At 41.2% G+C, this 23,276-nt stretch overlaps 1 protein-coding gene and 1 long non-coding RNA gene across 2 annotated transcripts in view; both read left to right on the top strand.

Moving 5' to 3' along the window:
* The window catches only part of PASD1 (PAS domain containing repressor 1), a 34,300-nt gene extending 14,637 nt beyond the window's left edge, over positions 1-19,663 (top strand). Inside the window, exons 6-14 of the mRNA XM_084789757.1 lie at positions 405-504; positions 1,405-1,554; positions 2,665-2,795; positions 3,666-3,739; positions 5,357-5,444; positions 5,700-5,820; positions 16,155-16,280; positions 16,383-16,562; positions 19,509-19,663. Coding sequence (XP_084645883.1) covers positions 405-504; positions 1,405-1,554; positions 2,665-2,795; positions 3,666-3,739; positions 5,357-5,444; positions 5,700-5,820; positions 16,155-16,280; positions 16,383-16,562; positions 19,509-19,627 — 1,089 coding nt within the window. The 3' untranslated portion in view covers positions 19,628-19,663. The remainder of the gene's footprint in view (positions 1-404; positions 505-1,404; positions 1,555-2,664; positions 2,796-3,665; positions 3,740-5,356; positions 5,445-5,699; positions 5,821-16,154; positions 16,281-16,382; positions 16,563-19,508) is intronic.
* LOC311601829 lies at positions 11,782-12,206 on the top strand. Its single transcript, XR_014780660.1, has 2 exons — positions 11,782-11,985; positions 12,029-12,206. It is a non-coding gene; the product is annotated as an uncharacterized lncRNA (long non-coding RNA).
* Positions 19,664-23,276: the final 3,613 nt, after the last annotated feature.

Below are 23,276 nucleotides of genomic sequence, written 5' to 3'. Positions count from 1 at the left end.
TCTGGAGAAGCAGGTCATTATGGTTTCCTGTTTACGGGTTATTTCCTTTTAGCCTCATATAACCCATTGGTGTCTAACTATGCCCATATTTCATCATCTTCTCCACTGGTTTCAGTGTTAAGTCAATAAAAACAAATTCTGGAAACAGTACATGGTGATGATTACAGTGTTGGTGGTCTCTGAGATGGATAGGAAAGGCTTCAACTGTTTGAGGTAGATAATGCACAGGAAAACTGTGGCCAGAATGGGCTGTAGCATGGAGCAGTTACTAGAGGGCAATGCAAGTGGGTTGAAGCATAGCACCTACCTATAGCCATAGGTGGGCAAGGGCAGAGCTAGGTTCACAGGGCAGACTAATAGTATTAGTATAGGAAGCAAAGGCTGTTCTCTCTCACTCTCTCCAGGAAGATATTGTGGGAAAGACTTTATTAGATATTATTCTTGATGAACAAAAGGACGAAATATCTCAGAAGATCATTCTCCATCTTCCTTTGGCAAATGCAGGTATGTATACATGGCTTTGTTTTGTTTCAATTTAATTTTGGATTTTTGAGTGAGCAGTAACACTCAGTTGAATAATTTCTTTCTCTCTTACCCCTTAGCAATTTTTGTCAAAAACATCAGTTAATGTAGCTCATGATCATATATTCATTTAAGTTTATAGCCTATAATTTCAATCACACCATTTCTTACATTTAAAAACTATCTCCTCTGGAGGAGTTGGGAGTAGTTCATGGACCCTCACTCTCAGCCAAGGAGCTAGTGACATTTCGTGGATACTGGGGGAAGGTGAGTAGGTTTTCTTCAATGACATGGTCCCTGGCTGGCTGAGCATGCGCTATCCTAGTGGTTCTCAATCTTCCTAATGCTGTGACCCTTTAATACAGTTCTCCCATGCAGTGGTGACCTCCGACCATAACATTATTTTCACCAGTACTTCATAACTAATTTTTCTACTGCTGTGAATCCTAATGTAAATATCTGTGTTTTTCAATGGTCTTAGGTGACTCCGTGAAAAGGTCATTTGTCCCCCAAAGGGTTATTAGTAGATGTGAAACTGGATCTGGGAGGGTTTGGGAGGCATGGGACATAAACTTGATCAAAATATATCACATGCATATATGAAATTATCAAAGAAGCAAGAAAATTATTTTATGAAAAAATCATCCTCCACTCTGTCTTGTTCTTTATCCTAAGCCCTAATTATGGCAATACTCTCTGATTTTAGTAGTGCTATATAAATACCAGTATACTAGTCTACAGATACAACAATGATAGCTCTGTGAGTACCAGTGCCCATGGGAAGAAAGTTGTGTTCTTTAGACTGTTCTTTTAACTACGGAAGACTTTCATTGTCTGAAATAATCCACCAGACTACATAACTTTGCCTCTTGCTCTCCTTAGTTGGAAAACTCATTGAATTTTGCTGTAGTGTCAGAAAAGGAAATGCATATCAGAATGCCCAACAACGAGATGCTGACAGAGGTGACTATGAAGAGAAAGAAATATATGACTATGTGAAATTTATCTTGTACCTCCAGGATTCTTATGATGGTAAGCAATCCATCCCATGATATCTACATGATAATCATGTGTGATGAGTTCCCTGATTGCTATCATACATGTTCTTGTATTATTGGCATTTACAAAACATCTGATATCCACACACTCACAATTTATGACTATGCCTATTAGGCATTAAAAAATAATAGTGACTTTATAAGGTAGTTCCATATAGAAATATGGTAGATTACATTGGTAAATGATGGCTGTCTCATCTTAGAAAGCAAAATATTTTTAAAACTTAATCAAAAAATTTTAATGAATTTCCAACCTTAAAGGCAACCCCATGAACACCCAAAGTTACAAATGGATTTTGTAGTTTGTATATCATACCACAGATTGAATTAGCTGGTGAGAGGCATCTAGAATTCTAGCATCCTATCAAGGACCAATATACAAAATATAGACACTTGGGGTCTAGAATTCTAACATCCTGTCAAGAACCAATACATAAAATATAGACACTAAAGTTCTGTACACTGACCTGGGGAAAGAAGTCATCTCTCTAATATTTTCACTAGATAAAACCTATACCATTTCCACATTGATGTCATGTATGCTATAGGGCCTGGTGTTTGATTTTTGAGCTTTAAGGACATGCAGGCAGAGAAATTGACATATATAAAGCTAACTGCTTCACAGCCATAAAACATCCAAGGTAATCAGAGGTAAGGTATAGCTTGTGCTTCATGTACCCAAATGCTAGTTTAAATATTTTTTTGGAAATTAAAGGTGAAATATCTTTAAAACATTTGGACAGATGCATGTACATTCACACACACACACACACACACACACACACACACACACACACATGCACACACACTTCTTTTAGAGACCTCTGCAACAATCAATACAGCAACAGCAAAAGACATTGATATCAGCACAAGTTTACATTTGATTGTCATATTTTGGTGAGGACCATCTGGGGAATCTGTGGAGCTTGGTTGTAAAGGAAAGAAGACAAGAAAAATGCCATGGCTCAGAATCTTGAAAAATGCCATTGGGTTGGCAAACAGCATTGTGATGTGGCAGTTATCTGCCTCCTTTTTTATCCAATATACCTTTTAATTTAATTGTCATTGTTTCTGTTATCTTTAGAGTCATTTGTGTTTTTTGGGAACTATGGTCCTAACAGCAGAAACATTCGGTCATCAGTTCCAAGGATATTATGGAAGCAACAGTACTATCTTGTGGGAACCATTGCTGTCCTTTGTAAGCTACCTGAATCGGTGAGTATGTTTTATGCCGCCCCCACTTTGAAGGACACATCATTTTTGCTTTCAGCAGCTGGATATCAGTGCAGAAAGACTCAGTAGTCAGTGAGGAAAGAGCAATTATATATTTGTTTAGGAGGTGAATAGCAGGAATCTGGACTGATTACAGTGACATGGATGGAATCACGAATGAGGGCACTACCAGCAGATACAGACATAAGTAGAACACCATGGACAGGCTTTAGAATAAACCGCCTCTCCATATTGAAAACAGTGATGAATGTTGTATAGAGGCGAAAACTGAAGGAAGTTGTCCATCATCTTCCACGAGAACGTAGACTTCAAAGATGTAGGACTCAGTCCCAAGACCCGCTTCCTCTTCTGAGAAAGAGAAAACGAATCTTACTTGGCCGGTCCATATTCCGCTAGCCTTCATCAAGGCACCAGGACGTCTACTTGTGATTTACTCCAGTTTTTCTCTCTGGTCCTCTAGGACACTGTTCCTATACTGGTGGGGGTGGGTATTTTATAAAAGATGAGAACAGAAGGACAGCAGTCAGAAGAGTCTTTACAGTATGATGGCATAAAATCGTGAGCGGTGAACTTGATTGAAAATGAAATTCCTCTTCTGGATCTACTAGGCTTGGGATAAATCATTTTGTGTATACTTTGTTTTTATACCTGTAAACCTGGTGTCTTCCTCACACTGACCTGTGGATTAGTTGTAACTAGAATATGTAATGGATGCTATAAATGTCAAGTATATTTTAGTATGCAGATACATTTGAGTGGAAATTAGGCTGGGGCTTGACTGTGGGTTTGACTCCCAAAGATGCCAACATGATGATGGCAACAATGGAAATGGATATGCTAATCTTTCTGCAGGAACACCCCACTGAAATTCAATCCAATGTTATAGTTATTGACTCGGATGATGACATTCCTGTGAAGTGCCGCAGGTAAGAGGTATCATGGCTGTAAGTAATGCAGAGCTGAAACACATTTTTTTACTAAAGAAATTGCATATAATACATGATCAACTAAGGATTTCAAATGAATCTAAGATAACTAATTTGCTGGTTTCCAAATTTGTGTATTTTCATGTATTTAAGGAACCATGTAACTGGTGTCTGTTGCATTATTTTCTAGATTGGTCCAATAATGGACCAAGGAAAAAAACACATACACAGTACATCTGAGATTGTGAGCCCAACTCTTAGAACCCACATAGTAGAAAGAATGGCCAGGTTCCTGAATGTTTTCCTCTGTCCTTCACACAAGTAGCATACATGAACACATCGCACACACACACGCACACGTGCACACACACACACACACACACACACACACACACACACACACACACTGAATAAAGAAATACATATTAACAAGTAGAGACACTGAGAAAGCAAATAAAATATGAGCTAGTTGACAAAACCTTACCTTGAGCATATGTAACCTGAGTAGGCCTTCTGAAACCATTTACTTCACTTAAAATAGGTTGTCCTTGGTCTTTCTCATTATGTAAAAAAAAAAATGATGTGTTCTCTTTATACCATTTGGATATTAAGCTTAATCCATAAAGAAGAACATAGATAATATATTAAAATGTAAAATTAATGGAGTATGAAAATAAATACAGTACTCAGTGATTTATCAAGACAAACATCTGAATGGCTAGTTCTAGTCCTTGAGCTAGAATTCTTTCTGTTTGTGAATGTCTTTACTATGTTCAGAGCAGAGATTGGGTTCTAACAGTGGCTTCTCATTGGATCATATTTCTATATTGTTCTAAAGAGGTCAATTAGAACAAACACTCTTTTGGAGCAGTATTACAGGAGGTAGGGCTTCTGTGGGTCTCATGTGGCCACGCCACTATTATGAGCTCCTGAGTGCAGTGTTCCCGTCATGGTCCACATGACACTGTTATCTCCCTGATCTCTGATTCCTACAGCCTTCCTGCCCTACCTTCTGCGATACTCCCTAAGCCTTGTGTGGAAGGTGCTCTTACAGATGTACCATGTATATCTACACACGCCAATAACACTTAATTCTCTACAGCTTGACTAGTTGTGAGTTTCAATTTTAACCACTGAACACTGCATAAATGAACTTCTCTGATGAGATCTGAGAACTGCACTAATCTATGGGCATAAAGAAGAATTGCATAAAGACATTAATTTAGAGAGCATGTTGACACTATGCCCATTTAGCAAGGTAATGGCAAGTAGATTCACCCTTAAGGCAGGTGAACTCCCCAGCTTTGTGTTCTTGATCAGATTTATAATACCAGACATATGTTTCCTCCCGTGGTGTGGCCATCAATCCATTCAGGAATTGCTCGGTTGCCATGTAGCATTGATGCAACTGTTGTAAACATGGGCATATTTTGCCATGCCAGTCATTATTGTTGATGACAGTGTTCACAGCTGGCAAAATTGTCAATGACTTTTTTTCTCCCTCCATCCGCTTATATAACCCTGTCTAGTACAATGAAAGCTATCCAACAAAGAGCAAGATTCCTGGCCAATACACAACACACATTTTGATAATTACTTCTTTATGGTTTTATTAAGGCTTGAAACACAATGCAAGAGCAATGGATTGGAAAGAATTTGCCAGACTGACTCTTCAAATATGAAACTTCCTGATTCTGACTCGGACGTATGTACACTGACAGCCATTGAGTAGAACTATGAACCTTTATCCCTCTAATGTTGCTATATACTTGATGTTTGTTGCAAACACACACACACACACACACACACACACACACACACACAGAGTTTTGGCTTTTCAATTGCTTTGAATATGTTATAAATTATGTTTAAAGTGTTTGGGGATCTGCCTGTGTTTCCTATTATTTGTGTCTTATTCTATCTCACTAGTGAAATGTATTCTCTTCTTTTGGAAACTCAGGTTGAGATTGTAGCTGTTTTTCCCGCCCCTCGGCAAAGGCGACGTGGAACAGTTCAGAGCAGGACATCAGCTCCATTGAGCACAAGCAGTAACATAAGTGCGACTACAAGCAAGAGCACAGGTACGAGGACAAGCCTTTCTTCCACGGGTTTTACACCCCTGACATCGAGTAGGTACAATGAGCTACTTGGAAGTGGATGAAATAAATCAGATGACCTTCAAGGTGGTTAGGAGGTTTAAAATAATGTTCTGTTTATAACACTGGGAAATCACAGGCGTCGTGTCCAACTTTGCTCATTTTTGGTAAATCTTTTGATATGAGGATTCAGAGAAATACAAGTAAATATCTTCTCACAGATTCAAGCAATCACTGGTCTTACACATTTTAGAAATGTCACTTAGAAATGTGCAGACTCTCCTCTTTTCTGTTGAATTTGTATTATTCTCTTGCTTTTGATTTTAATACTGCAAACGTCATAGATCTGTCTTTGAATAAATAACATTTTATTGTTTATGTCCATGTAGTGTGTCTGACTGCAACAACATGCTTTTGTTGTTAGTTTTGTTGATGTTTTGAGAAAGATTCTTGATGTATTGTTCACCCTGTCCTAGAAGTCAGAGCGGGGCTTTTACCTCCACACCAGAGTGCTGGGATGGCAGAATTATAGGCATGTGTGTTGCCAGGAAAATGTAATGGAAGTAGCAGTGAAGGTGGTTAATCCCTCCAAAATACTGCTGCTCCTTTTATGTGTTTCTATAACAAAGTCCTAATTATATAATTGTATAAAACCTGGAACATCTGAGACATGGATCTTACTTCACATAACTTATATTGTGACATTTTCACTTATTATGGTTCATCTTTCTTTTTTCCTCAGTTTCAAATGTATGTTTAACTTTTTAAAAATATTTTTTATTAATTTGTTCATAGTACATCTTGATTGTTAGCCCTTCCCCTGTTTCCTCCCATTCTTCCCTCCCTCCCTCCCACTTCCCCCCTTCTCCCCTCCCCTATGTCTGTGATTGAGGGAGACCTCCTCCCCCTATATATGCTCTAAGAATATCGAGTCTCTTCTTGGTAACTTGCTATCCTTCCTCTGAGTGCCGCCAGGCCTCCCCATCCAGGGGACGTGGTCAGAAAAGGCGCACCAGAGTCCGTGTGAGAGTCAGATCTCACTCTCCACTCAACGGTGGAGAATATCATGTTCGTCGGCTAGCTCTTGGTAGGAGTTCGAAGTTTACTGCCTATTTCTCCTTGGCTGGTGCCTTAGTTTGAGGAGGCCCCCAGGACCCAGATCTGCCTGTCATAAAGTTCTTCTTGTAGGTTTCCAGGACCCTGTGGGTCCTACTATTTCCCCATTCTTCCATGCTACGCTCGCCTAGTCTCAATAGGATGTCCTCTCCTCTGACCCACTTTCTTGGTAAGTAAAGTTTTTCATGGGATGTATCCCTTGGACTAGTGTTTTGATATAAGTGAGTATATACCGTTTGTCTCTTTTTGCTTCTGGGTGAACTCACTCATTATGATAATTTCTAGGTCAATCCATTTGTCCACAAATTTCAGAAATTCCTTGTTTTTAATAGCTGAGTAGTACTCCATAGTGTAAATGTACCATAGTTTCTTAGTCCATTCTTCTACTGAGGGACACTTAGGCTGTTTCCATGTTCTGGCTATCATGTATAAAGCAGCTTTGAACATGGTTGAACATATGTCCCTGTTGTGTGTTAGGACATTTTCTGGATATATTCCAAGGAGTGGCATAGCTGGGTCTTGAGGAAGCCCTATTCCCATTTTTCTGAGAAAATGCCAGATAGCTTTCCAAAGCTTTCCAAATACTAGTTTGCATTCCCACCAGCAATGAAGGAGTGTTCCTCTCTCTCCACATCCTCGCCAACATGTGGTAGCATTTGAGTTTTTGATCTTAGCCATTCTGATGAGTGTAAGGTGGAATCTCAGTGTCATTTTGATTTGCATTTCTCAGATGACTAACGAGGATGAACATTTCTTTAAGTGTTTCTCGGCCATTTGATATTCCTCTGTTGAGAATTTTCTGTCAAGTTCCAAGCCCCATTTCGCAATTGGGTTGTTTGGTTTTGTGGTGTTTAATTACTTGAGTTCTTTATATATTTTGGATATTAAACCTTTGTCAGATGAAGGGTTGGTGAAGATCTTTTCCCAGTCTGTAGGCTGTGGCTTTGTTCTCTTGACAGTGTCACCTGCCTTACAGAACCTTCTCAGTCTCATGAGGTCCCATTTATTAATTGTTGACATTAAGGCCTGGGCTGTTGGTGTATTGTTCAGGAAGTTGTTTCCTGTGCCTATGTGTCCCAGGCTCTTCCCAAATTTCCTCTAACTGAATTAATGTCTCTGGTTTTAAGTTGAGGTCTTTAATCCACTTGGACTTGAGTTTTGTGCATGGTGACAAATAAGGGTCTAATTGCATTTTTCTACATGTAGACATCCAGTTAGGCCAGCATCATTTGTTGAAGATGCTGTCATTTTTCCATTGAATGGATTTGGCTTCTTTGTCAAAAATCAAGTGAGCAAATGTGTGTGGATTCATCTCTGGGTCTTCAGTTCAATTCCATTGATCCACTAGCCTATTGCTGTGCCAGTACCATGCTGTTTTAATTACTGTTGCTCTATAGTACAGCTTGAGATAAGGTATGGAGATTCCTCCAGAGGATCTTTTATTGTATAGAATTGTTTTTGCTATTCTGGATTTTTTGTTTCTCCATATGAAGTTGAGAATTGCTCTTTCAATATCTTCAAAATATTTTGTAGGTATTCTGATAGGGATTGCATTGAATCTGTAAATTGCTTTTGGTAAGATGGCCATTTTTACTATGTTGATTCTCCCGATCCACGAACAAGGTAGATCCCACCATTTTCTGAAGTCATTTTCAATCTCTTTCTTCAGAGATTTAAAGTTTTTTCAAATAAGTCTTTCACTTGCTTGGTTAGGGTTATTCTTAGATATTTTATATTGCTTGTGGCTATCATGAAGGGAGCAGTTTTCCTAATTTCTTCCTCTGCCTGTTTGTCATTTGTATATAGGAAAGCTACTGACTTTTTTGAGTTTATTTTGTATCCTGCCAATTTGCTGAAGGTGTTTATCAGCTGAGTTCTCTGGTGGAATTTTGAGGGTCACTTATATATACTATCATATCATCTGCAAATAGGGATAATTTGACTTTTTCCTTCCCCATTTGGATCTCCATGATCTCCTTTTGATGTCTTATTGCTCTGGCTAGAACTTCAAGAACTATATTGAAGAGATATGGGGAAAGTGGGCAGCCTTGTCTGGTCCCCGATTTTAGAGGGATTTCCTTGAGTATCTCTCCATTTATTTTAATGTTGGCTATTGGTTTGCTGTACATAGCCTTTATTATGTTTAGATAAGTGCCTTGTATTCCTGATCTCTCCAGAACTTTAAACATAAATGGGTGTTGAATTTTGTCAAATGCTTTTTCTGCATCTAGAGAGATGATCATGTGGTTTTTCTCTTTCAGTTTGTTTATATGGTGGATTACATTGATGGATTTCCATATGTTAAACCATCCCTGCATGCCTGGAATGAAGCCTACTTGGTCATGGTGAATGATGTCTTTGATATGCTGTTGTATTCGCTTTGCGAGTATTTTGTTGAGTATTTTTGCATCAATGTTCATAAGAGAAACTGGCCTGAAATTATCTTTTTTTGGTTGGGTCTTTGTGGGGTTTAGGTATCAATGTGACTGTGGCCTCATAGAAGGAGTTTGGTAATGTTCCATCCATTTCTATCTTTTGGAATAGCTCCGAATAGCTTGAATCATATCGGTATTAGCTCCTCTTTGAAGGACTGGTAGAATTCTGCGCTGAAACCATCTGGCCCTGGGCTTTTTTTGGTTGGGAGACTATCAATGGTTGCTTCTATTTCTATAGGCAAAATAGGGCTATTTAATTTGTTTATCTGGTCTTGGCTCAATTTTGGCAAATGGAATCATCGAGAAAATTGTCCATTTCCTTTAGATTTTAAAAATTTGTGGCATAAATTCCTTTAAAGTAGGTTCTTATGATTCTTTGTATTTCTTCGGTATCTGTTGTTATGTCTCCCTTTTCATTTCTGATTTTGTTTATTTGGATAGTGTTTCTCTGTCTTTTAGTTAGATTGGCTAACGGTTTGTCTATCTTGTTTTTTCTCAAAGAACCAGCTCTTGGTTTTGTTGATTCTTTGGATTATTCTCTTTGTTTCTAATTCATTGATTTCAGCCCTGAGTTTGATTATTTCCAGGAGTCTACTCCTCTTGGGTGTTTCTGCTTCTTTTTTTCTAAAGCTTCCAGATGTGTTGTTAAGTTGTTTATGTGGGGTGTTTCCATTTTCTTTTTAAAGGCACTTAGTGCTATGAATTTTCCTCTTAGCACTGCTTTCAATGTGTCCCACAAATTTGAGTATGTTGTTCCATCATTTTCATTGTGTCGCGAGCAGAGAGTTTACACTCAGAATCCGGAACAAAAGAGTCAGGCCAAGAGCAAGTGGTACGATTTAGCAAGAGAGGTTTATTAGCAATACAAAGGCAACTACAGCAAAGGGCAGCGGCTAAGGCTCCAAGGCCAAGCCACCAATACCATTTCATTACACTCTTAAAACTATCTTAATTCTAATAGGAGTAGCATTTAGCATCTTATAATATCAATGTTCTGGGGGGCTTATGCCATTAGGGTATACGACCTGATATTGCGAAGTTCTGTCGAACAGGTTCGCTGCTGCGACTTGAATCGGTTCTCGGGTTGTTATCTGACAGCATGTCTGTCTGCTCCGTCCGGCGGGGAGCGCCCCATTGGCTGGCAGCATTTCAAGTGATCATGGTGGCAGCGAGAGAGAGAGCTAGCGAGCGAAGAGAGCGAAGAGAGCGAAGATAGCTGGCTGCTTCTTCTCAGGGTTTTTATACTTACTTTAACCTTACCCTCTCTAATTCACACATCTAGCTTTCTGCGGCACTCTTATCACTAACTTGCAGTCCTGGCTGCTCCTAGGTCAGAACTTACTACTAAGGTTTTATCTATCACTCACACATCTGGTCAGACGTCAGCTTTTTGGGCTGTCAGCTATTTTCTACGCTGGGCTTTGAAACAAGCCCTGACATGTAGCTGCTTCCTACACTGGGCTTTGAAACAAGCCCTGACATGTTTATTACACATTGAATTTCAGGAAGTCTTTAATTTCTTCCCTTATTTCTTCCATGACCCATGTGTCCTTAAGTAGAAAGTTGTTTAGTTTCCACGTGTTAGTATGCTTTTTGTTATTTATGTTGTTGTTGAAATCCAGCCTTAGACCATGGTGATCTGATAAGATACAAGGTATTATTTCAATCTTCTTGTATATGTTGAGGTTTGCTTCCTGACCAACTATGTGATCAATTTTAGAGAACGTTCCATGGGGTGCTGAGAAAAAGGTATACTCCTTTGCGTTTGGGTGGAAAGTTCCATAGATATCTGTTAGATCCATATGATTCATGACATTGATTAATGAAGTTATTTCCCAGCTTAGTTTTTGATTCAAGGACCTATCCTTGAGTGAAAGTGGGGTGTTGAAGTCTCCCACTATTAATGTGTGGGTATCGATGAGTGGTTCAAGCCTTGTTAATAACTCTTTTACAAATGTGCGAGCCCTTGTATTAGGAGCATAGATGTTCAAAATCGTGATGTTTTCTTGATTGACTTTAACTTTGACAAGTACGAAGTGTCTGTCCTCATCCCTTTTGATTAATTTTGGTTGAAAGTCTATTTTATTAGATATTAGAATGGCTACCCCAGCTTGTTTCTTGTGACCATTTGCTTGGAATATTTTTCCCCAACCTTTTACTCTGGGGCAATGTCTGTCCTTGCGGTTGAGATGTGTTTCTTGAATGCAGAAGAATGTTGGGTCATGTTTATGCATCCACTCAGTTAGTCTGTGTCTTTTTATTGGAGAATTGAGACCATTGACATTGAGAGATATTAATGACCAGTGATTGCTAAGTCCCTTCATTTTTGGTATTTGTAACAGTCGAGATTTTGTGAGGTTGTGATTTTGCGATGGTATTGTTACCTATTTCTGTGGGAAAGATTAAGCTTTGTCTCAGGTGGAAGCAGTCTTGGCGGGCTTTACCCTTGGGGCACACCATGAATACCTTGTGAGAGACTGTTTGGAGCCTTCCTGGGCTTGGAATTCAGGAAGCCTACCTAGGAACCCCACCGTGGCTATTGTTTTCCTAATTGACCCTTGAAGGGAGAAGGGACCGCCCTTTGCATATGACTGGGAAGGTGGGGGAGAGAAAAAGAAGAGGTAGAAGGAGAGAAGGGGAAGGCGCGGAGAGAGAGGAAAGGACCGGACCAGCTCGTGGGACTGAGACACCTAAGGACCCGTCCTGCCGAACGGATTCCAAGAGGTTTTAATCTTCTGTCCCTTTAACCTTTTTTTTCCTTCTTGTATATGCTAGTTGGGTTGTATAATAAAGTTTAATTGTTAATAAACTGAGCCAACATATTTCCTATGTAGCTTTGGTTGTAGTTTGACCCTTTGGGGTGGAGTTTTCCTTGCAGTAACTTCTGTAAAGCCGGATTTGTGGCTAGGTACTGTTTGAATTTGTTTTTGTCATGGAATATCTTGTTTTCTCCATCAATAGCTATTGATAATTTCGGTGAGTATAATAATCTTGCCTGGTATCTGTGTTCTCTTAGGGATTGCAGAACCTCTGTCCAGGCCCTTCTGGCTTTCATGGTCTCTGCTGAGAAGTCAGGAGTAATTGTGATAGGTTTGCCTTCGTATGTGACTTGGCCTTTTTCTCTTGCTGCTTTTTATATTTTTCTTTGTTCTGTATATTTTGTGTTGTTATTATTATGTGGCAGGAAGATTTAAATTTTCAAGTCTATTCTATTAGGTGTTCTGTATGCCTCTTATATGCTTATATGCATCTCCTTCTTCAAATTGGGGAAATTTTCTTCTATTATTCTATTAAAGATATTTTCTGGGCTGTGGAGTTGGTTGCCTTCTCTTTCCTCTATCCCTATTATTCTCAAGTTTCGTCTTTTCATGGTGTCCTTGATTTCTTGAATGTTCTGTGTCAGGTATTTTTCAGATTTAGAATTTCCCTTGATGGGTGTTTCCAGTTCTGCAATTGTATCTTCAAGTCCCGATATTCGTTCTTCCATTTCTTGCAATCTGTTAGATAAGGCCACCTCTGACATGCTTGCTTTTTTTTCCTGATGCTTCTCGATCACGTTTTTCTTCCGTGTGTTCCTTTATGATAGCTTCCATTTTTATCTTCAGGTCTTGAACTGTTTTAATGATTTCCTTCATCTGGTTATTTATATTTTTCTGAAATTCTTCAAATGCCTCTTTATATGACTCTTTTAAGTCTTCAGCTTTATTGTTTTCCTCCTCCTGCATTTGTTTACAGATTTTATTTGTTTCTTCCATTATCATCTTACTAAGGACTTGAGGTCGTTTTCTTGTATATCAATTGTTATTGGGTTCCCCAGGTTGTTTTCATTGGGATTGCTGGGATCTTGGGATGCCATCCTGTTTTGGGTTTTGTTGGCGTTCTTTCATTGTCCTCTTGTCCTTTTGGTGACTCTGATGTGGAGAGGTGGTCTGTAGTGACCTTCCCTGTTTGGGAGTGGATAGTTGATGCCTGATTATAGGTAGGGTGCCCTTGCCTGTGGGGATCAGGGGGTATTTCCCTGGATCAGGCAGGTGATTCAGATTCTACTCCTGGAGATTTTTCTCAACACCTTAGGCTCTAGGCTGAGTCTTGCAAAGTAGGTTTCTAGTTGGGCCTTTTCACCTTATTGCTGTAATTCAGATCAGCAGTTTTGGGATCTAGAGTAAGGACAGCACACAAGCTCTCTGGTTGTGTAGGTTGATCCCAGTTGCCTGTCCTTCCTATCGCTTTGTATCCAAGACCCAAGGTGGATCAGATCTTCTGGGTTGTAGCTGTCTTTTAGCTCTGCCTCTATACTCTGTAGGAGCGTCCAGCCTCTCCTATGAATTTGGGAGTTCTTGCTGGGTTTGCAGGAGCTGACCCAGCTAGGATCTGCCTGTTGGAGATTACAGGATCAGTGCCTGGTGGGCCTGAGACAGTATGGTTTCAGGCCACTGGCAGTATCCAAGGAGGCAGCAATTTCCATGCCCCTGTATGCCAGGACACTCCCAGATTGCTTTAAATCAGCAGTTAGACCCTGCAAGCACGACCCACAGCTCTCTATATCATGGGAGGTCCTGCCGTGCCTGCAAGATTGGACCCAGCTAGTTCTGTTGTTTGGGGAGTGCCAGGTCAGTGCTGGCAGCCTGGGCGGGCAGCTGGCGACAATGGCAATTCAGACTGCTGGCGGGAATCCCCTGTATCTTCTCTTTCTGCCTGTGAAAGCCAGAATGTTCCCAGGTCGCTTTAGGTCAGCAGTTAGACCCTGCAAGCAAGACCCACGGCTCCCGATAACGTCGGCTGTCCCACTGGGCTGTGGGAGCAGTCCATGCTGATTTCTAACCGCCCCTGTTTGCAGGGTCAGTCCTTTGTGTCTGGCTTCAAATTGGGCCCAGGATGCGGTCCGCGAGCTATAGCCAGTTCTAGCTGTTTTTGGTGAGACCCGCCACCTGTGTTTCCACTCGGGCTAGGCAGGTGACCTCCACAGTTTGGCGTGGTGTGGACGGAGAGGTTCAATGGTAGTTTCACCCTATTCACTGAGACTCCTCAGGCTGGGGGCTCCAGAAAATCCCCTCCCCAAATGGCGAGTTTGGGTTTTATGTGCCAGCTGCAGCTTGGTTGTAGATTCCATTTCAGAGTTTGGGGAGTGCGTTTAGCACCTTCGGGCTGTTGCTTGTCCTGGTGTTAGACCCACTGGTAGTCTGCAGAGTTTGGGGCCCCACTCACCTACAGTTCTCAAAATCCAGCAGTCTATGGCTCCATTCACGTCCCTGGTCTCCTCGGAGTAGATCAGCTATGGTGCCTAGAAATCCTTATAAGATCCCACAGCTAGCCTTTCCAGTCAGAGGAGCAAAGCCAGATAACCAGCAACAAAAGTTGAAATTTAGCAGCGTCTGGAGTACTTGCTATGGCTTACTGATATTTATTTTATTTTTTCATTTGGAACCAGAAAATTGCAAATATACTATTAAGATGCAAAAGTGATTTGGAAGTGATTGATAGTAGAAAAGTTTAGTCAAAGCTCTGAGCACTGAAAGTGTCAAGAAACCAGAATTTTCCAAAATGACTAAAATGGAATACATAAAACTAACTGAATGACTGAAGTGCAATTTGCTTGTATCCATAGCATTGCAGTGAAGTGTGCATCCTAAAGCTGCATGGAGCAATTGGGAGGTATCTGGTGGGGCACTCTGCCTGATCCTGATGCTTATATTTTGTAAAAAAAAAAATTCTCATTTTGAAATAATTTTAGACTTAGAGAAAAATTTCAAGGCAGTAGTCAGGAGGGAGAGGCAAAAGGATCAGGGGTTCATGGCCATTATCTATGCCATGAGTTCAAGGCCATTTGTGGATGTTGTCACACAAAAAAAAATTTTGAATAGAAAGAGCAATACACGGGAAAATGGACAAAAGCAAAAAATTCTAACCATCTCATTGTGATGCCCTTAATGTCACACATTATCTAATCAAAACAACATTGGTTTTATTCTTGTTACCAATGTAAGGTCTTTTCCATCTGTCTTCTTTTCTTAGAAATGTACAGCTACCAAATTTTATGTCACAGGAAACAATGATTCACCTTTTTTATTGCACATTGTGACTATATTGCCAATTTTAATCCCTCCATCAGCAGAAAGACATCTGGGTTGCTTTGAAGTTTTTGATCATTATGAATAATGTTACTAAAAACATTTTCACAGAGGCTTTGCATGGAACTTTCAGTTTGTTTGGGTAAATTCCTTGCTGTGAGACTTAGAGTCATGTGTAACTTATTTCAGCTTTAGTAATTGGAGGACACCCTACATCATGAGGTAGAGACCAAAGGATGTTGCTATGAAAGGTTACTATTAATTGGGCTGGATTTAAGCACCAGTGTAAAATGGGAGGTGGGCAGAGAGAAATTCAGGTATACTTGTCCTTCATTTTCAAATATAAATGAATTTTAAAAATACTGTTCAGTAAATGATTCCTAGTACCTGGCACATTTCATTCTTCTTTTTTTGAGATTTGCATTTATTTATTTTATGCATGAGTACTGTATCTGCATGTGTGCCTGCAGGCCAGAAGAGGGCATCAGATTACAGTACAGATGGGTGTGAGCCACCATATGGTTGCTTGGAATTGAACTCAGAACCTCTGGAGGAGCAGACAGTGCTCTTATCTTCTGAGCCATCTCTCCAAGCACTTCTCACCCTTAAACATGAGATTAAACCACAATGTCCTGTTATATAACGATGGCACATTTTATTGTTTTAGTCCCAATCTCCTCTATGGTTGTTCCTTCCTCAGGTTCTGGTCAGAAGTGTATGACAGATTCAAAGTACAAGCTAGAGCCTGTCGATATGGAATTAAAAGTGCCTCCAGAATTCCTTTTAAAGGATTGCAAGGAAGAAGAAGGCTTCTCAAAACAAGAAGGTAATGATGAGGCTGAGAAAAAAACATTGGAAAAGGCAAAGACCTCCAATTCTAAGGAATATTTTAATGATGAAATTATTGTGATTTCTGACACTTCATCAGATGAAGATTGCTGGGAAATAATAGAAGACACCAAAGACAAGAAAAATGATAAGACCCTAGAAATCATTGTGGACCAAAGACAAAGACATCAAAAAGCACCGGAGAGAGCCTCAACAATGCTAAACACAAGAAAAATGCATGTGTGCCCAAAGGTAGCGGTGGAACCCACATTGCGCAAAGGTCAGTCGGCCTCTGGAGTAATTGAGGTACATCTCAAGGTCTCTCAAATGCATTTTTTTTTTTACCTCTAACGATGTTAAGTTTAAATTCACTCTGTTTGCTCAGGTTTACTTTATAGAAAGCATGATCTTTATTTTTCAAAAACATATCACTGTTTCTAATGCCCTAGCTTTTCAGACACACAAGAAAATCTATTGAACCCTTAAAAACAGTCACATTTGATGTTCTCTAAAGCAAATCACACCCCTTTTGTTCTCATCCTGTTAATAGACAAGAACGTGTTTTTGAAAGGCCTTCTTGCCTTACATGGATTTTTGGAGTACCATGAAATTTCCTTGAACTATTTAGAAGGAAATTTATATGAATAATTAAACTCTCAGTGTAGATACAGTCTTAAATTCTTAAAACAGTCAATAGCGGGTCTTCAATCTGCCTGTGTACAGGAGCTGAGGAGAGCCCAGCCAGATCTTAGCTTCTAGATATCTAAGGTTCCCTGTGGGCTTGCTGAGCACTCCTTTTCCATGTTCACATGTGTTCAGTGTATTAAGGAAAGGCATGGACTAACTGCAAGTAATTTTGTGTCCCTACAAATGCAGCCAAGGAGATCTTTGCAATTACAGCATCCACTTTTGGGGGAAAGGTGGGGGAAGGTTTGCCCAAGTGAACAATCCACGAATAAGGATACAGGTCTATTATTTGAGAATACCCAGATCTTTTCAAGATACAAATACTGAAGAAGAGGTATGGAAAGCTCATTTTAAGTTTATAACTGAAAGGATATTTCAAATGTTTAGGAAGTCTGATTGGCTTTGTTTATTCAGCTTAGCCTACTCCATAGGCTTCAGTTGAGTTGCTCTAGAGAATTAAACATGTCTATGCTAGGGAGACCTCGATACAGGCTCAATGCTATACACTTGCTTGTGCAGGTGTTTTGGATGTCCAGAAGTCTGTGACTCAGAAGCATGTCTGTGACTAGTGTGCTACCAAAGCAGTCAGTAGTCCCCATAGCCCTGTATGCATATAGAGACTAGACTTCCATTAGTTTGGGATTCATTTAAATGTACATTTCATTTCTGGGGGGGGGGTGCTTTTTCAAACATCAAGTTACTTTTATAAATTACCCAATCCTACTCTAGGAACCTAAGGTCAAGATGTCCCAACTAACTTACCTTGGATTCTGTTAAACTGCCTGCTTATGCAACCCTCAACTCCAGCTAACTGCTTATCTTAGCTCCCCCTTGCAGCTGTTGGATGTCCTGGGGGACTCAGGAAATCTCATACAGTTATGAAATAGTGCCATGGACCACATTGCAGAGCATCATCGTTTAGTATAGGTCAACTCGTGGCTCTACAGCCTAAGAGGGAATCAGTATGATAGAGTTGAAATGCCCAATGGCTTTTTTTTTCTTTTGGACCTGGGACTCTGCTTCATAAGGGGAATGCCCCAGCAATGTGCTCTGTATTTGAAATGCAGAGGTGAAAGCGTTGTCAACTTGAAGGAAGCTATGCATGTGATGGTAGAACTCACTGCTGAGCAGTAGTAACAACTACAAGGATCCTTGTATGACTGAGCTGCATAAATGGTTCTTAAATACAATCGGACTTTCAGTCTTCCCCAGCCACACCTCCCTTTAGTGCCAAGCTCAACACTGAATCCAGATTCCTTACTGAGATTATGAATTATGCAATACTGCAATACAGTCTAGAACCTACCTTGGATATGTCTCATCATATTGAAATTTTTTCTTAAAATTCCCTTTGCTGAGTGAGTGTACCTATGGAGTTGCCTTATGTTAGACAGGGCAGACAGACCTTGGGGACCATCTTTAGGGGCTATGCTTGCAGAATAAAACCGGTCCCGATAAAAATAACCCAGCAGATTTAGCTCTTCATGTAAAGTCCCAGCTAGCCTTATAAGGAGCAGAAACATTCAATCTGGCAAAGAAGCAAGACATCAAAAGTATTTTCATTTTAAATGTTTAGAAATTCTAGATAGCTAAATGTGTAACATTTTCATATACATGCCTTGACCAAGTGAACCATCAGTGTCACCAGAAATTGAGTCCCTATGATCACATACCGAGATCAAAATTGGCAAATGGTCTGACGGGCTCACTAGCAAAGTAGACTCCAAAAGGTAGCCCTTTTCGTGGTCATTACCGATACAATGATGTTCTTGAGTGGAACTCTAAGAATCAGAGTTGTCAGCAAATTGATCTAATCGTCCAGGCAGTGAACGTAGGGTTTCAGATAGCTCATTGGGAAAGAGTTAGAGTAGGAAGGGCAAGAGTTTCATCCTGTGGACATATGACTCTGACTGGGCTCTTTCCTTTCTGCTCACTCCTGTCCTGGTCTTCAGCTGTCTGCTTGAAACCCAACTCCTCCTGAATCTATTTTCCTCATTCACCCCATTTGGTTCCACTTACTTGGTCCTGAATCACTTCAAAATAGAGTCAAAAAAGAGTTCTACAACTGATACCTGTAACACTGCCTTTGTGCTTGTCCTCCTCCACTTCCTGGTGGGAGCTGACACCTTTACTTCCACTGTGTAAGTGCGGAAATGACTTCAATCCAAGGCTAAAGTTGAGACTTTGGCTAGGTCTGACTTCACAAAAGCTGGGGAATGGAGGGCCAGACACATATGCTGCAGACTAAAAGGAAGTTTTGGGTTCTCAGGACGGCCATTAAGCCAAGGGGCATCTGGAAGGAAGAATAGTACAGGAATCCTAACTTTCCAAGCTCTCTCTCTCCCTCTCCCTCTCCCTCTCCCTCTCCCCCTCCCCCTCTCCCTACCACCCTCTCTCTCCCTTTCTCCTCTGCTAGTACCTTGTAAGCCCATAATGCAATGACACTTGTCAGTGGCTCACTGGCTTAAAATAAGTGGATACTCCTATCACCACAAAATACTTCAGTTTACCACTCTCCTGGCTTCTTTTTTTCTTTTAGCATGTCGCTTCGCATTACCTGAGGGAGAACAGGCAACAATTTCAGCACCCTGGCAGCCTGGTCAAGATAAGTATGCATATTTTCTGACTGAAGAGAACACCATCAATCCTCACCTATAAGGAGAAGATGAGGCAGAAGACATACTCCATGGTCTATGTGGGAAAGGGACATATAGAGTCCCTGGATGGGAGAGGGTGGGTAGGTTATTTTCTTTTTTCACAAATTTAGTTTGTAGTGGTTTGTTAAGCATGATAAGTTTTTTGGAAAGTATGCTGCAAAAGCAAACTGTTAGATCCAGATTAGTGTGTGATAACCACTATTCATTTCTATCTGCTTGCCCCACACTACATCAAGTATACGTATATACATCTGTGCTTTTGCTGGAGCAAGCTGCTTTCAATGGGCAGAATTGTAGTGTATTAATTTTTTTGCCAAAATAAGAAATGCCACAGAGGTTTGCAATGCAGAAAAATACTGTTCCATCATGCCCTTTCCCCCAAACCTTGGGCCTTAATCTTGATTTATTTGAATATCTCTTCTGTGGTCCTATGCCCATTTTGTAATCTGTGTTCTGGGCATCCAACTTGAGAATTAATATCTGTTCAAAAAAGGGTATGACTTTGTTTAATAAACACTATATTGTACTACAAGTCTTGTGTTTGGGAGGTTGACTTTGAGGTCCTAGCAATATTACTGAATTGGTAAACCCACACTTATGTCCTGATGAAGAGCCTATGTTCTAGAGAGAAACATTTCATGCAGTACCTGTTCCTAGCACATTAGCCTGTTTGCTACACTTACAGAGTCCAATGGCTGCTACCCTCCTGTGTGGCCATGAATATAGGTGCCCCTTTCCCACCTACAGCCTTTTTGGTTGGTTGGTTTGTCTTTGTGTGTGTGTGTGTGTTATCCCTACTTTACTTTTAAGGACAGTGTCTACCACTGCACCTGGAGCTCACAATTAGGCTAGACTGGCTGGCCAGTACAGTTCGGGGATCATCTCCCCAGCATTGTGGCCACAAAGGTGATTTTGCTTGTTGGTCCTGTACCAAGAAGAGCATTTCCCCTCTGTATGAAGAGTGGGAGGAGTGGGAGGGGTCAGGGGCATGGATAGCTCTACCAGAAATCACCCCATGTCTTTGGGAAGGGCAATGAACTACTATTGGAAGAAAGCAAAGGAAACAACCCAGAGTACTCTGACATGCCTCCGGACATATGGTTTATAACATAGTGTTATAAAAGAAGTGTTTGCATGCTCCCCAAACTCACTGGAAGCCTTAGCCTCTAATGTGATGAATTTGGAGATGAGGTCTTAAAGAGGTATGGCCCTGAGGGCAACAGAAGGATGGTGGTGGCATGTGGGCTTTTGATAGCTACTCAAGCACCCTGGTCCCAGTGTGACTTTGGAGTTCACTCTAATTTCCTGGACAGCATCCATAGTTCTCAGAATCACAGCCTAAGCTCTGCATTTGCAAATTGTTTTAGCAATCTGGTCTTCAGCTGGAGAGTATGACATTGGGGAGCAGAACACTTTCCTCACAAAGCACAGGACTGCTGAGGACAGAGGTAAGATTGAGCATGTCTTAGGGAGGCATGGGAATTCCAGGAGGCCTGAGGCCACCTGTGGGCATGACTGCTTGAGCTGCTAACCTCCTTGAGCAGCCCTGTAACGGCTGAGCACAGTTACACTCACATTGTTAGGTAGTTGGTCAAATGCTGACACTCACAAGAGTTTCCTGGTTTAGCTGTTTCCCCTCCTCCATATGCTTAACCTCTGTCATCTGCGGGTAAGTGGAGGCACAGAGAAGTTCTCCAGAGAGTGGGAGCACAGGAGTCAACAGCTGCAGCCCAGGAGCCCTGTCCCTCTCTTCCACACCACGGAACAGCTGCAAAACCTTCTAGATTGAAGAGCCTGGAAAGTAAGCACTGGGACCTAGCCTGCCTTCTCCATCCTCAACACTGTAGTCATTAGCTCTAAAATTCAAAGCATGTGGCTCTGTACCCTCTCCTGTGTTTCTCCACTCCAGCAACAACGTCAATAAACTGGCCCCAAGCTGAAAGCACCTCACTATAACCCAGTGAGGAGACATGGGGTGGTAGAGTCAGTTTGAACTAGTTTACCTTTTCAGCACGAGGCCAAGTTCAATTCACCCACCAGGGAGAGCTCTGGAGTTACATCTCAGTGTGGCTCATGGAGGGGAAATGATGAAACACACCAGAACTTCCAGACATGGTCAATTTAACTTGTACACTTCCTCATTTCCACATAGAAAGGACAAGGCTTGGCTTATATATAATGGAATATTATATATACATAAATTTATAGCTGCATAATCATGAGTTTTCTGTGGCATCAAACATTTACAAAGATTCTTAGTCCCAAATGCATTTTATAATAAAAAAAGGGGAGAGCATTATTAAGACTATCAGCTTCAGTCCACACCCTTCCTCCACATCTTTTCATGCCACAGTAGCAGCTAACAGCCAGGGCTGTGTATTGAGCAATGTTTTGAAGTCTGTCTTGGAGACAATGAAGGGGAAAGTAGCTTTGACCTGTTGTAGTCTATGGGTAGTGTTCACCCTAACTGAGCTGGAGACATGTTCCAAGTTAATTACTGTCCCTCCCACTGTGATGTCAAGGCATCTGAATCCTTGCTCCTGAGTCCCTGATGCACTCCCAGGGAGCCCCTCACTCCTGCTACCTGCTGGGATTCTAAGCCTGTCAGAGGACAGTCTGTGCTATTTGTACACCCCACTGATAACCCTCACCTCAGGCTCTCTGGCACTTGACTTCTGACTAACTGAAGCAAGAGCCTGCTCGCCTGATGAAGGATTAATGTGTGTGGCTAGAAGCCTCACCTTGCACTAACTGACCTAGGACTACTCTTGCCACCCAAATTACACATCACCATGGAGTGGCCCCAACACTTTAACCTCAAGCTCGGGTCATCAGTGACAACAAATGGCTGCTGGGAGAAGGAGATTGAGGGTTGTTTTTCTGGCAATATAGACTCTCTCATGGGCTGTCTGTGTCCCAGTGAATGACTCCACACCCGTGCACATACTGGCTGCACTGAAGAGATTCAGTGGGCAGAGAGTGGTGGTAGGAAAACTTATGTGTGGAGTTAGGGGAGAGGGAGAAGGACAGACTGATCAAAGTACATGTTATTCATTCTCAAACACCAAATTAAAAATCAACTCTCAGATTCAGAGCTAGGTTTGGATTGACTATGCCACAGGGGATGTTAAATGATTAGGCTTTTCAGCAGGAACAGTAAGCAAGGCTCTGCTGCATGATCATCTATTGTTATGCAATGCAATCCCAGTCCCCCCTTATTGGTCCTATCTTTTCCTTCCCTCTGTAGTTGTTTCTTTCCTCTCAGCATGCACTCTGCCTTCAGCTTTGGTGAACCATTGGGTATGATACAAAGGTTCTGCAACTTGCTGCCCTCGTGCATCGCCAATATCATGAGCAGCACAAAGTTCTCTTTTGTCTCTGCATCTTTGCCCACAATGCAGGTGGAAAGGGCCCCAGGTGGGAAGGGCTCCAGGTGGGAAGAACCCCAGGTGGGAAAAGTCCCAGGTGGGAAGAGCCCCTTGCTCTCCTAGAGCATTCCTGACTCTGTTCGGCACCTGCAAGATGAGCATCAGCGCTCTTCTAAACTGCTCCCATGATGGATAGAGGTTGGAGAAGGTCATAGATGTCCCCAGAACTCCCAGAACTCAGGGTCTTGCACAACTGAACTGGCTTTCCACAAATATTCAAGG

Source organism: Acomys minous (assembly GCF_964271855.1).
Source record: "Acomys minous genome assembly, chromosome: 7".
Classification (NCBI taxonomy): Eukaryota; Metazoa; Chordata; class Mammalia; order Rodentia; family Muridae; genus Acomys; species Acomys minous.
The sequence above is the reverse complement of the archived record's forward strand: the minus strand, read 5'-3'. Positions and strand labels throughout refer to the sequence as shown.